Source organism: Cyprinus carpio, chromosome A16 (genome assembly GCF_018340385.1).
Source record: "Cyprinus carpio isolate SPL01 chromosome A16, ASM1834038v1, whole genome shotgun sequence".
NCBI lineage: Eukaryota > Metazoa > Chordata > Actinopteri > Cypriniformes > Cyprinidae > Cyprinus > Cyprinus carpio.
Genome location: NC_056587.1, coordinates 6,165,457 through 6,181,153, shown reverse-complemented (window position 1 = coordinate 6,181,153; position 15,697 = coordinate 6,165,457). Strand labels below are relative to the sequence as shown.

Here is a 15,697-nt window from a genome sequence, read left to right as displayed (position 1 = left end):
TTTGGTGTCTGAAAAAGTGAAGTCTGAAACGTACTGAGGCGATAACTAAAAGAACTTCCCTGGGAAGAGAGTGCCTGAAATGATATTTCACTGCTTGTCTTAACCTGACCTTTCCTTTTAGCCTTTCAGGAAGTCACCTCAGAAATCAGATCAAAAACTATTGAGGTAGAAGTGAAATGTTTCTTTGAGCCCGAGTGCATCACGACTGCTATTCAGCAGAACCTATTGACTCCACTTTTCACATCGGTTCGCTCCCACCATAGAACATTTATCAGTGCGCAAAAAGTTTCTTCGGGTTCAAATGGCTAAAACGCTCAGCAGATGAACTTCAGTAGTGTGCGATCTTTCCTCCCACCCTTCTGGCCCGGTGCCTGTGTAACCATGGTAACGCACTTAACGCATTGTGCATCGCGAAGCCCTGAGCAAGTACCCTCTGAACTGCGATGCTTTCTCTGAGCTTGCATGAAATCCTTCTGTCTCCATAAAAGATGGCCCAAAACTCCATAATTATTGCCACTTGTTCCTCCCAAAGCTGTTCTGTTGAAATGTAGCACATGTGTAGGCAAAGCGTTTATTCTAATCACATTGCAGTCATTACATGCAAGGAGATAATTTAAGGTTGTGGCTGAAGGCTAAGTGAAGCCATTCAGCAGGCCTGTGGGTAAAGCGCTTTAGATCACACTAGTTTGTGACACCCCACTGATTAAGAGGTATTGTAGAAGGGTAATTATAATGATCACCTACAGATATGATTGCAGAGGTAGAAGTGTCCAGTCTATATTTAATAAAAACTACTTCCATTGTTTTGCACTGTACAGAAAAACAGTATGTGGTGCTGGTAGGTCACTGACGATGACCACATGCATTTCGAATGTAGTACATCCAGAATGCATGCATAACACAATATATGGAACAATAGTTGTGAAGTATGTAATTATTCAAAAGAAATATCTACACTTAGGTATGCGATTTCAGAAGCAGCTAAATTCATGAGGGTCTGCGGGGGTCTTCTCTATGATATTTCACGTTTTGCTTTTGAAAAGAGGGTCTATATCATAGAAATTTGGGGCTTTTTTTTTGACTTGGGCTAGTAAGCAGCCACCAATCAACTCCCTAGCATAGCAACATGCTCACAACAACTCAAACATGAGGATGTGGAAGTAAAATCAGCAGCAGAAAAACAATTTAGCACATGAAACAGATACTTAACATTATTTCCATTGGCCTGGGGTGTTGCCTGTATGTAAATGTGCCATCCCATCCGCCCCTTTAATGTATGTTCCACTATGTTTGCTGTTTTCATTGCCTCCGTCTCTCTTTAGTGCATCTGAGGATGTTTGTGTCGTGACTGCACAGTTTGACCGTATAGTTAATCCTCTCACAGCTGGGACATGCGCCAGAGTCTTCATTATATCCTCCAGCTGCCTATATCAGGAATGACTGCAGAAACGTGTAGGCCTTCGCTGAAGTCTGTACCTGGGAGACACAGCTGTCAAACCCAGCTACATCTTACCACTCGGTTTCAGCCAAAGAATAGTTCAACCAAAAATGAAACATTCTTTGCTCAGTATCATTTCAAAAGCTTTTATTTAATTGTATTTAATCATTTATGGCAGAATATTTAGGGTGCTCCACTGTTTTTGTATGTAAACATGCGATATTAGACAGATGGGTTTTAAAAAAAGGTCTCTAAGACATCTCTAAAAAGCGACCCTGTTTGTTTTTTGTTTAGTTTTATTCGTAATTGCACTAGCCTGAAAAAAACACATCTCTAGACCATCAGTTTTCATTCCACATCCCTGCATCTTGCATTTTTAAATGCAAAAACGTGAATGGCCCTGTAACACTTTTCTCGACAACATTTCAGCATGTCAATGTCAGCTGTTTAGAAACCTAACAAGGATGAATCTTTTGAATGAGTTCTTTTTCAGTTATCAAAGTGGCTCCAGCATAAATGACTCACTCGCTCTGAATCTAAATTAGTTCGATTCACGAAATGGCACAGAGACAAACATATGTTTGACAGTTCCCTTTAACTTTTCATTGTATGGAACTGTGCAGCAGCGTTCTGTAAAACGTCTCCTTTTGTGCTCTAAATGAATAAAGAGAACCATACAAAATGAGGGCAAACTTTTAATCTTGACATTCATTTAATGCAAAATGCCATGTTCCCACAATATGTTTGTTTGCGCTCTGTTTTTGCTTAGTTTTGTCCTGTGCACAGCTGGGTCTGACAGAATCACTACCCATCTCAGGCCTTTACATCCTCTTTTTGTCTCTCACTCTCTCTCAATCTCACTACAAACTTTCTGAACTCTGAAACCTTTATTTTGAAATGTAGTGCTCTTCTCAGGGTCTGTTGTCCTCTCACCCACCCGCACGCCTACACAGACAAATCTGCCCACTCTTATGTCTCACCACACATGCGTGTACACGTACACTCACACACACACACACACACACACGCTGCTAGATTCCCTGCCTACAGAACTACAGAAAACACACACACTCTCTCACACACACACACCACCTTCGCCTCTTTCTCTCACTCAGAGGTGACATGCTGGTGGGCTCTAGCCGTATCCTACCATACCCTCGTTTTTCGTCCTTGTCTCATCCCTCTCTTTTCGCCCACCCGTCCTCCCACACACCTTCTCTCTCATTCTAGCGTTCTCTCTCTGTCTCGCTTTGGCTCTTTCTCTGTGTCTCTTGAGTGACAGTCAGAAAGGACTGTAGGGGCCAATTACTCTTCTGCTGTTTTGGTGAGTGTGTTATATAAAATAAGAGCACCTTCTGCTGTCTGCAAGAAGCAGACATCTCTACTTCTGTGTGTGAGTCTGCAATCATGTCCTATAACTTGAATAAACTTCTCAAATCATTCTGCATAACTACTGTATAATAATGATGTGTATTAGTTTAGAATTTAAAGGGGTTATATAATAGCTGTTGTTTTGAGATAAAAAATTCTAATGAACTCTTTCCTCTTTAACTCTTTTTGATTTATATGCTGTTTAATGTTTGATGATATCGTTATTTTACATATGCATCTGCTTACATATGTGATTGTTTGTTTCTGCTTCTTCATCAATGTGTTTTGATCCAGGGATTCAGTACTCTTTCAGAAGAGGCATAATAACCTACCTGGTCTCTTGATAATAACACCCTCTACTGTATACCAGAACAAATTTGACAATAGCGGTGAAAGAGTTTATATAAGGGTTTTTGAAGAATAAACACACTAGGGGTTTTTAAGGATCAAAAATGTGATCAAAAAAAGAAAAATATTTTTACAAAATTCATTTTCACTGTAGCATGCAATCTTAAATAAAAAATATCCACTACTAATAAATTAATACTACATTTGCTATGTAATTATATTTATTATTTAATTAAATATGCTTATTAAATCTATTTCATAGTCACAGCCACTTAGCTCTCAAATGAAGATTTTCTTAAAAGGATAGTTCACCTTAAAAAAAAGAAAAAAAAAAAGAAAATTGTCATCATTTACACAATCGTGTCATTCTAATCCTGAATGACTTTCTATAAGTATTCATGAGAAGGGAATCATGTTCATGCATGGCTGCAGTAAAAACTTTTTTTAAAATTTTTTTTTTAATAGATGTAACACTAAATCCATCAAGTCTGGGGTGAAAGTCTTGTATTTTGAGAGGATGGGCTTATTTTGCAGTCCTTGGCTTTGAAAATAGCCTCCATTAAAACATGACTGAATGCAGATGGTCCTTCGTGGACAAATTTGGGCACAAAGGTCTCAGATGTGATCCCATTTATTTATTTATTTATTTATTTATTATTTTTTTATTTACCTCTAAAAGTACTATATTTGTATGTAAAATATGCTTATTTCTGTGTGTGTGTGTGTGTGTGTGTGTGTGTGTGTGTGTGTGTGTGTGTGTGTGTGCGCGCGCGCACGCGAGTGTTTGCCACAATGAGAATGTTGTATAGGCTCCTCCCTTTGTTTATGTGTATATGATCTGCATTGTGTTGGATTTATTGATTTTTATTGGACAAATAAAACAAATGCTCTGAATTAAAATATTTCCTATTCATTTCCTATGGGTGCCCACTTTTGTCCATGAAGGACAAATTAAGGATTTTTTTTTTCAACCACATAACTTCTTGAATCGAGTCCATTTGTGTGTGTGTGTGTGTGTGTGTGTGTGTGTGTGTGTGTGTGTGTGTGTGTGTGTGTGTGTTCAGGTGGCAAAGTAGGAAAAGTAGCACAAGTAAGTCTTGTACTGCTCAGATTAAGGGAAGTATAAAAAAAAAAAAGATTTTGCCCACATTTGTCCCAAAGGATGATTGAGGGTTAATACATGACCGAAAACTAAATTATGACTTTTTTGTATACAAAAAACTTTTGACAACTCGTATTAAATGCGGTACATTTTAATTTGACTGATATCTGTAATTAGAGTAAATAGGCTCTGTAATGTAAATTGAATGAAATTAGATCTTGTAAATGGCTCTGTCGCTAGGTTCCAGCTAGATTGGTTGCTAGTGGCAGCAGCTGGCTGGATAAACCTCCGATCCTTCACTGTGTGAGAAACTCAGACAGGGTACACAACCGTAAAAACACTGACTTCAACCTGATCAAACACAAGAGCCCCTCTCTGGATGCTGATGCTTTTTTGAAGCCAGGGATACCTCAGGGCTATGTGTGCGGTTTTCTAGAAATGTTCTTTTTAGATTTTTATTGTGTTACACTGTGTTGTGTCTGTTTGTGTTTGTGAGTAAGATCATAAATTAATAATATATTGTGTTTGTGCTGTGTTAAAGTGATAGTATTGTGTTGGGTTGTGACACTGCACTTTATATCAACACATATTCAGTTGTCTTTGTGTATGAATTATTTCAGTGGTTCTCAACCCTTGTGACTCCCTGGCCCCCCATTGTCCACAACAATATTCAAAGGCCTTCTTGTTATAGCTTTCAATAGACTGAACTTATTTTAACTTACTGTAAACAATAAGTGTAACTAAAATAATTATAATTAAAATTAAAATAATTTATTGTACACTCACTTGTGATTTACTGGATAAGGATTTTTAAAAATATATTTCCACACAATTTCTACATTATAAAATATTTTAGAGCTTGGCATAACTAGAAAAAAAGATGTACGTTCCTCATAAAACTGCCCATTATGTTTTAAGATTTTATTGATTAACATTTTGGAATTGATGATTTTCTGACTCTGATGACACTCTTCAAAAGCATCCCAAGCTACAGTTCTGCTCATAATTTTAATAACCCTTGCAGAATATACAAGATTGTAATAATTGTAACAAAATAAGAGAATAATCAAATTTACATGGTATTATTTAGTACTGTTCTGAATAAGCTATTTCACATAAAAGATATTTAACATTATACTCAAATGACTGAATTTATGAAAATAGCCCCATTCAAAAATGTACATAACCTTGAATCTTAACTGTCTGTTGTAACCTGAAGGATCCATGACTGTTTTCATGCTTTGCAATAGATTTTTTGTAGGTCCTTTGTTTGTCCTGTGCAGTTAAACTGGCCGCTGTTCTTCAGAAAAATCCTCCAGCTCCTGCACTTTCTCAGGTTTTCCAGCCTGTTCTGCATATGTGACACATTTCCAACAACTGTATGATTGTGTGATCCATCTTTTCACATTATATGAACAATTGAGGGACTCGTATGCAACTATTACAAAAGGTGAACTATTACTGATGCTTACAAAGAAATCACAATGCATTAAAAGTGGGGGGTGTAAAGTTTTGAACAGGATGATGTGTACATTTTTTTTAAACTAATTTTTTTTTTATTTAGTAATGTTCTTGAGAATTTAATACTTACATGTTCCTAGAAGACAAAATTACCCTATTCATCCAGTTCAAAAAGTTTGCACACCCCAGCTCTTAATGCATTGTGTCACCTTCTTTTTTCTTTTCTTTTTTTTCCTTCGCAGAGGAAAGCCAAGTCCTATGTTTGGTGGATGTCATTTTTCTGCAGAGGACCCTTTTTGTTACATACCTTAGTATATTAGCATTACAAAGTATTGTAAAGTATTTAGATAAAGTTACCAAACGTGTAATCTAACAAAATACATTACAAATTACTTTTCAAAGCATGTATTTTGTAATCTGTAGTGAAATACATTTTAAAAGTAACCTTCCCAACTCTGTTTATGTTACATATATTTGTTTGTAGTTTGTTTGTATGTTTTTTGAATGTTATTTTATTTTAAATTAGTAGCATATGTAATATAAAATATCCATAATATAAAATTACCTGTATTTTTGTTTTATTAAAAATGCAATCAGTAATTAACCCAACACACCTGAATGCCCTAGATTAGTGCGCAGAACAAATGACAAAATAAAGTACAATAAAATTAGAAAAAAAAGAAATTCCGCACACTTTTCCAACTTTCTAAATTTCTACAGCAACATTTCAGTCCCATGACCTTCATATTATATAATCGATGCAGGGGTTTTTTCTCCCAGAAAACTGCAGTTTTCTGTTAATCATCCAAATGTGTGTGTGTGTGTGTGTGTGTGTATATATCTATATATATACTGTATATATATATAGTGTACAATATATATTTATTGATACAGTTGTGTATGTTATGACAATCACTGTATGCTAAAGAGTTTTTCAGTGATATTCTTACATATTGCACATGTGTGTTTGTGTGTGCATGTGTGTGTGTGTGTGTGTGTGTGTGTGTGTGTGTGTGTGTGTGTGTGTGTGTGTGTGTGTGTGTGTGTGTGTCTGCTGGCTCTCATATTGTGTTTTTGAGGCCAGGGGGAGCAGTAAGCAGATGGCACTGGCAGTCTGTGATGGCACTCACAGACAGAGAGAGAGAAAAAAAAAGACACAAAGACATTTCTCACAGTGACCCACAGAAGTGGACTGATGGGGAAAACATGAAAGGTTTCATATTCAATAAGTGACTTTTAGTGCAAATGCACTTTAAAAATTAGCTGTATTCGGATGATGGATTTTGACCATGAGTTTAGGACTCAAGCATTTGCTTTACGTGTGTGCATGACACAGGAACAGCTAGAAATGTCTATTTCCTATTCAAACAGACATTGAAAGCTCTATTTATCTCCTTGAGTTAAGTCCACTAAATATGTGTTGGCCTCCTCTCAATAGAAACAATATTCTGCCAGCCGGTGTTGCTTTTGGCAGCCAAAGTCACACCTTGCAAACAGAAGGATGTGAGGAGACAAGGGATGGAGGGATGGATGAGGAATGAAAAAAGGAAGGATGAGATCATTTAAAGGAGAGGGCGGAGGGAGACAACACCTGGTTGTGGTGCCCTGCATTTGTGTCACGACTTCTCCTGCGGTGTGCGTGCATATGATGTCATATTCCAGTCAGAAGGTGGCATCCCCTGATCACCTCGACAACATCAAACACCCCCTCCATACCTCTGACATCATCCGAGAGACATCAAGATAATAAGGTGCATTTGCGTATATGTGCATCTGCGAAGGAGAGAGAGAGAGAAAAGGGAGGGAAAAGAGGTGTGTGTTGTGGGGGGTAAAGGATATATAGACACCTCATCCTTACATATGAGAAACTATTAACATACTCATCTAGCTCACACAGACACACACTGACATACAAACACCACTCGCATTAAATCAAATTCCTGCACACAGAGGAAGGAAGAGAGCGGAGAGGAAAAGACAGGGATGCTCATAGCAGGTGCCAAAAACTGAGTTGAGAGAGAGAGACAGTGGCATGGAGGACTAAAGCATTCAGTCAGGTTTTAAAAGCTCCTCGAACTATTACTGGTGAGTAAAACAATATGAAAACTTTGAATAATTTGAAAATTATGAAACCATGTTAAACAGTAAAGATTTTTTACTTTGAAAACTTAGTTTAACAACTATATTTGTTGAGATTTATATCAGTAAGACTGCTTGAAATTTTTTATGAATAAAAAAAATCTTGTGGCATTTTTGCTTGAATTTTTTAATGCATAGCATATGGGTGAATCCCATGAAACCTGACAACAACATTTCTGGGTCATATTTGAACACAATCATTAAGGAACATTTTTTTGCACCTTTGTGACATAATTTTCATGACAATTAAGAACTCTGTCAAATTACTTTAATGCAAAAATTTATAAATTAAAATACATTTTAAAAATCATTCCTTTTTCCGGTAATGTTCAAAAAAGTATTGATGTTCTGCATGTTGAGCTTTTTATACATCATAGTAGTATATGTAGTGCTGTCTTTATGCTGATTTAAACAGAAAATCTTTTCCATTTTTAGTGTAATACAGTAAAAAAAACAAAAATACTGCATTAAACTAATAACTGATCTAAGGTGAATATTTTTGTCATAGGAATTACACACACACACATACACACAGACAAAAAACAGTAAAAGTAAAAAGTCTGGATAGGATTGAATTGAATTGATTTATTTTATTTATTTTTTTTGTGTCAGATTAACCTATTTACTGGTATACTGTTACAGCATACTCCAAGATGCTATTTTGTAATAATATGAAAATGTGAATTTATTATATGTTTAATGCATAACATTACCTAACCTCTTTCTGTGTTCTGTTTTTTTATTTTTATTTTTTTATGTACTATGTATTGTTGTCTGCAGAATTTTTTTGTGGGTTTTTATTTCTCTGCCTCTCTTTCCTTTATCTGTGTTTGAGTGTGTTCATCTAAATTTGCTCATCTAAATCTATTCTACCGACTCACATTAGCGGTGCATTTGGGGCCATTATCCATTGCACCATGCTGTGCTCCTCTGTATTTGCGGTGTTTCTAGTCCTTCTGGCCAATCCGGTGCCAGGCCACACCCGAGCCCTTCACACCCCTGACAAAGCCATGCAGGTGGGCTTCCTCACAGGACTAAACATATATAGTATTAAGTAGTAAATAGAATGTAAGAGGACATTAAAAAAGATTTCCTGTCTCCACTATCCAGGGTATTGAGCAGTTCCTTGAGCGCTACAATGACCTTTTGACCCTTGATGATCTTGAGAACCTCACGAGTGACCAGTCAGAAGAGCCCATGCAGACCTTCCGCTCTGGGCTAATGGGGGCAGAATACCCCAAGTGGATTGACATACCTGTGCAGAATGAGAATGCCTGGCTCCGCCTCTTGAAGGGGGCTTTGGCCAATCAGAAGCGAGCTCCACCGGACCGGTTACGGAGGGGTTGGAACCGAGGCTGTTTTGGCCTGAAACTGGATCGGATCGGCTCTATGAGTGGCCTTGGCTGCTAATAATGAACTTAGAGACGGACCAAGATGACTGTTGTCCCTCTTAGCTTTAGGTAGAGGTCATTACTGAATTCTAGTCAGGTTTTGGACCCTGTGAAAAGAGTTCTACAAAAGTTAGGTGGACAAATTCATTATATTGTGCATTTCAATATACTTATTTTTACATTGGATTTGAAGTGACGTTGTTTGTATATTTATTTCTTAATGAAGGTAGCAAGAATGAGTGGTTACTTTGTTCCTTGAGATGTAGATGAGATACAATCATTTTGATAATCTGCTAGTAGTTTACTAGTAAGTAAAGATCTTAAAGTAATGTCTCAGATAGTCTAATGCATGATTTACAGAACATAAACATATACTGCTCACCTTCTGTACTTTTTGCATGAATAAAATTTCTGCCACATCAAGTTTCTTTTTGCTTTCTGCATGTCTCTTAATTGCGTTTCCTGATCCGACACCATTAAGTGTTATTATTACGCATTTCTAAACCCAGGTTATCCTCCATGTGTTCTCCCACACACTGCAAATCAACGAGTTCATGGGCTGCAAATATGCAAATGGAAGAATGTGACAGGATTTTCACAGTCTTAATCAGCTCCTATTGAACAAGGACACACAAACTGACACACATCCACATCTTTCTTTGATGAGGAGTGGGCAGACTAGGGTTTAGTGGTTGATAAATGAGGTGTATGTGCAAGATATTCAGTTTTTTAAGGAATTTATTGAACAACATACGATGTATTAACAGTTATTGTAAGTGAATTTAAACAGCATCACTCTGCAGAAACTTTTGCTCTTCTAAAGCTAAGAAGGAACTGGTAGTCTAACATACATCCACAACCACTGATTCATTTGGGAACTGCAACTGCATGAAAAATCCATTTATTGCTTACCACTCAATCAGCCTGTGAAATGTTTATGTAGGCGTTAGGATTATAGCTTGTATGAAAAGATCCATAATATTTTTGGGCACAAAATCTTAACTTGAACTACATATTTTATAGATAATCTCTCTAAGAACTGATTAATGTTTTATCTTAAAATAATTTGGTAAATTAGTCTGTTATGATGATGTATGTCATCTGTTCTTTTATCTTTACGGTATGATTTAATATTAAAGTGAATAATAGAAACAATAATTCATTCATAAAATTGAAATGTTAAATAATGCTAATTATTCTTATTGAGTTTGTTAAGGGTGTTGGTATAGGTGTTCTTTTACTTGCAAAACTTAATAATACCTTGCTGCTCATGTTCACATTTAGAGTATTGGGGCATATCGGTCACGACTGTCAACTCATATGATTTTTTTCAATGGAACACAAAAGATGTTATGCAGAACGTCCAAGATGCTTTTTGTACTACAAAGAAAGTGAACCAGAACTGTGAATGAAATGACCAGTAAGTAAATAAGTAAACAAACCAACAAATGAATGAATGAATGAATACGTAAATAAATAATAAAAAATTAAGTACCATAAAAATAGTTCAAAAAAATCTGAAATTGACATAATTAAGCCATGGTTACCATACACATTGTATAAAAAAATCTTAAAATAACCTAGAAAAAATTAATTTTGTTTTTAACAGAAGTCATACCAGTTTGAAATGGCATGGTGTTGAACAAATCTGAAAAATCTCCCCTCATTTTGGGCGACTTTCACTTTAAAGCAGTGGTTCTTAACCTTTTTGAATTGAAGGCCTTGTTAAATGCCCAGTTTGCATTTTTTTTTCTAGGTCATTTAGTCATATTATTATAATAAATTAATCTTAATCACTTTAATTCATTCTGCGTCCCCCCTAGTGGCCCCTAGTCTCCTGGTTAAGAACCGGTTCTTTAAAGGGGCATTTCCTAACTCTGATATATCCTAAATCTAACTTCAAACCTATCTTGCAAGTCACCACCTAATTTTCTGTTTCCTATTATTTACATCAATATATTTCCCCATTATAACACATTTATATGCAAACCTTTAAAAAAAAATCATCTCAAATGCATTTTTTATTTTGACCACAAGATCGCACTATATTCTGAGACTTGAGACACTAGACTCGTCTGGGCAGTGTGCACTTCAGACAACATAGGATCCTGGACTCTGAGCTTTAGTTATGCCACTTTATGGTTAGTAGTTAATATATAACAACCTCACATACCAATTAACAGGGCTAGTAAAGAATGATCCACATGGGAGGACAGAGTTTAAACAAACAATTATTGTCAGCAAAAGAGGTGCTTCCAGAAGTCATAGATCCTCCTATGACTATTATTAATTCATCGTTGTCTTTAGAATATGTCCCCAAAACCTTCAAACTGGCTGTTATTAAGCCTCTCATTAAAAAAAAAAAAAACACAACTTGACCCCAGAGAACTAGTAAATTACAGACCAATCTCGAATCTCCCTTTTCTGTCCAAGATAGAAAAAGTAGTATCCTCACAATTATATCCCTTCTTAGAGAAAAATGGTATCTGTGAGGATTTCCAGTCAGGATTTAGACCGTATCATAGTACTGAGACTGCTCTAATTAGAGTTACAAATGACCTGCTCTTATCATCTGATCGTTGTTTTATCTATCTATTAGTGCTACTGGATCTTAGCACTATGTTCGACATCACAGACCACAACATTCATTTGAATAGAAAACTTTGTTGGCATTAGTGGAAGTGCATTAGCATGGTTCAAATCATACTTATCTGACCGCCATCAATTCGTGGCAGTGAATGAAGAGGTATCATATCGATCACAAGTGCAGTATGGAGTACCTCAAGGCTCAGTACTAGGGCCGTTACTTTTCATGCTTTACATGTTTCCCTTGGGAGATATAATCAGGAAACACGGTGTTAGCTTTCACTGTTATGCTGATGACTCAGCTCTATATTTCTTTGTGGCCCAGTGAAATGTACCAATTTGAAAAACTAACAGAATGCATAGTCGATATAAATAACTGAATGAAGAGTAATTTCTTACTGCTAAATTCTGAAAAAACAGAGGTGTTAATTATAGGACCTAAAAACTCTGCATGTAATAACCTAGAACAATGTCTGAGACTTGATGGCTGCTCTGTCAATTCTTCGTCATCAGTTAGGAACCTAGGTGTGCTATTTGATAGCAATCTTTCTTTTGAAAGCCACATTTCTAGCATTTGTAAAACTGCATTTTCCATCTCAAAACTATATCTAAATTACGACCTATGCTGTCAATGTCAAGTGCAGAAACGTTAATTCATGCATTCATGACCTCAAGGTTAGATAATTGTAATGCTTTATTGGTTGGTTGTTCTGCACGCTTAATAAACAAACTCTAGCTGGTCCAAAATGCAGCAGTTAGAGTTCTTACTAGAACCAGGAAGTATGACCATATTAGCCCGGTTCTGTCAACACTGCACTGGCTCCCTATTAAACATCGTATTGATTTTAAAATCTTTCTTATTACTTATAAAGCCCGGAATGTTTTATCACCTCAGTATTTGAACAAGCTCTTATTCCATTATAGTCCTGCACGTCCGCTGCGTTCTCAAAACTCTCGCAATTTGATAATGCCTAGAATAGCAAAATCAACTGCGGGCGGCAGATCCTTTTCCTATTTAGCGCCCAAACTCTGGAATTAATTACCTAACATTGTTCAGGAGGCAGACACACTCTTGCAGTTTAAATCTAGATTAAAGACCCATCTCTTTAACCTGGCTTACACATAACACACTAATACGCTTCTAATATTCAAATCCGTTAAAGGATTTTTAGGCTGCATTAATTAGGACAACCGGAAATGGGAACACTTCCCATAACACCCGATGTACTTGCTACGTCATTAGAAGAATGGCATCCACGCTAATATTAGTCTGTTTATTTCTTATTCTGAGGTAGACTCCTAGACGGCCATCAGGACAAGACCACGGAACTAGATGAGTCCTCTGAACAATTTAACTTTACTGCAGCCTGGAATTGAACTGTTAGGTTTTGTCTGGCCGGAGGAGAACTGGCCAACTCTCCCAAGGTTTTTTCTTCATTCTGTCACCAATGGAGTTTTGGTTCCTCGCTGTCGCCTCTGGCTTGCTTATTTGGGGACACTTAATATCCAGCAATATCATGGACTTGATTGCACAGATATTATTTAAACTGAACTGAGCTGGATGATGACATCACTGAATTCAATGATGATCTGCCTTTAACTGAAAATTAAGTGTTTACTGTTGTCATTTTGGATTATTGACACACTATTTTCCTATTTAATACTGTAAAGTTACTTTGATACAATCTGTATTGTTAAAATGGCTATATAAATAAAGGTGACTTGACTTGACTTGACTTGACTCAGCAGAGATTAACAAATCAAAAATTGGTCTGCAAATATTCCAGCTGAAGAATCTGAACTATCTTGGGTGAACCTGGCAACATGACATGACAGACGTGCTGTTTGTGTCCATCAGGGTTACGTTCAGCTTGTCTGATTCTGTCTGAATCATGTGAGTCAGTCGTACCAGGGTGAAGTGGATTGTGCAGGTCACTCCACAGGAGCACAAGATAGCTGCAGTGGAAAGGGTGCAGGGTCAGCCTTCGAGTGTTTGTGTATTTTTAGCCTGACACTGGCAACAGTCCAGCACATTCTCTCTGCTGGCTGGGGAGCAGATAGCAGGGATATACACACTATTCTGAGGTGCAGTTGCTGAGCGCTTTCAACCTGTTTTAATGAGAAGAATGATTTAGTAGTTAATATTACATGCACATGGACATATAAACATTACAGTTACCACTTTTAATAAGGATGTTATGATGATTAAAGGGTAAGATGGCATTTTTAAACTGTCACACCCCACTTCAATATCCTGTGACAAATTCACCTTGGCCTTCTCTTCATCTCTGTGACCTCTGAACTATCAAAAGAAGCCAAAAGGCCAGACAGCAGCGGTCACGACAGTCCAAAATTGTCTGCAGTGCAAACTCAGATGATACTTAACACCTAGAAAGGACAGGACTAATTCAATGCAAAGAAATAAAATGGACAAATCTGTATTTTCACAAAGTTAAAAATCTTGCAACAAAAGTGCAGAATTACTGTGGAACATTGCACTATGACAGCTAATTGTTATACAGCATAAATGTATTTTTATTTTATTATTATTATTTTTTTACAATCTGTCCCTTTGCAATGATAGAACACCCAATCTCCTGGATCGTGTCAGTGTTAATTACTAGTATATTTCTGTGATTAATTGCAGACAGGAGACAAAGTATCAACTGCATTTAAATAATTAACACCAACGCTAAATTTGATGGATAACAGAAAGATTAAAATGTGATTAATCAAATGTATTTAATGTACTTATGGTAACTAAGAAACCAAGCAATTAATCTACCCTGTCACTCTCTGAAGGATTGTGCTTGTTTTAAAGGCAGTTCACCCAAAAATGAAAATTCTGTCATCATTTACTCACCCTCAGGTTGTTTCTTTCTTCTGTTTAACATAAAAGAAGATACTTAAGCATATGGGTAACTAAACATTTCTGGCCCCCTCTGACTTCCAAAGTATGGGTAACTATCAAGTCAATGAGTGCCAAAAACTGTTTTTTTGTTGCCAACATTCTTCAAAATATCTTTGTGTTAAGCAGAAGAAAGTCAGTTATACAGGTTTGGAACAACATGAGGGTGAGAAAATGATGACAGAATTTTCATTTTTTCTACAACCATTTTTCACAATGGTTTATCATGCATTGACTTGCATACAGATGCACATGCAAATACGTTTGCACTGGTTAGAGATTATGCAGGTACAAAGACGATGTGAGGGATTCTGGGATGCAGGAATGCCAGGGTGAAAGGGAAGGGTCGTGGTCTTTCCTGTAAATGTCACACACTCACGATGAGGGCGATTTGATCCCCTGCTTCATCTCGCTCTTGGTCTGGGCCAGTTACTGTTAGAAGGTCAGAGTGGACAGACATGTTCAAATTATTTATTTATTTATTTATTTATTTATTTATTTATTTATTTTGCAGAGCAAGTACACCTGCAAAAATGTGGAGTAACTGCAAAGAGTTGTGAGCACAGAATGTTTCTGACTGTATGGTTTCCATTATTTAGGACTGAACCTGCAGACTTTGTGCTAGCACCAAGATCATTAACAATATGTACTGAAATATTTCCTCCATGGCAACAGATGTATTTTAAGAGCCTATTGAAATTAACTAATTAATACTAAAGAGCTTACAGAACAAATGCCTGGCCCTTTAATAAAAAGTTAAGTTTGATCGTATTTCCAAAAGAAACAATAGAAAACTAAATATGTCAGTAGTTATTATAATATGTTTAACGTAACATTCAAAAAGGTCATTTTAGCTTGGTTTCATTTGTTATTATTTAAGTGATGCAGTTGTTTTAGCCAACTTTTTCCCAATACGACCTTGACATTCTAAGGGGGCGTGGCAATTAAAACCT

At 36.6% G+C, this 15,697-nt stretch overlaps 1 protein-coding gene across 2 annotated transcripts; it reads left to right on the top strand.

The window, feature by feature from the left end:
* Positions 1-7,573: 7,573 nt before the first annotated feature.
* On the top strand, positions 7,574-9,673 carry LOC109105745 (C-type natriuretic peptide-like). 2 transcript variants are annotated; one of them, XM_042772239.1, is made up of 3 exons: positions 7,574-7,805; positions 8,640-8,875; positions 8,970-9,673. In XM_042772239.1, the coding sequence occupies exons 2-3, from the start codon at positions 8,777-8,779 to the stop codon at positions 9,267-9,269; spliced, it is 399 nt and encodes a 132-aa protein (XP_042628173.1). In that variant the 5' UTR covers positions 7,574-7,805; positions 8,640-8,776; the 3' UTR covers positions 9,270-9,673. The 2 variants fall into 2 exon arrangements, with proteins under 2 accessions (XP_042628173.1, XP_018974564.1); XM_019119019.2 differs by having other exon boundaries at positions 7,575-7,805; positions 8,746-8,875.
* The last annotated feature ends 6,024 nt before the right edge of the window (positions 9,674-15,697 follow it).

Excerpts from the sequence above, each read along its gene's own strand:
- LOC109105745 (XM_042772239.1), top strand. The coding sequence starts at position 8,777 with ATGCTGTGCTCCTCTGTATTTGCGGTGTTTCTAGTCCTTCTGGCCAAT. Across the intron at positions 8,876-8,969 it reads CCCCTGACAAAGCCATGCAG|GGTATTGAGCAGTTCCTTGA; the intron begins GTGGGCTTCCTC and ends TCCACTATCCAG.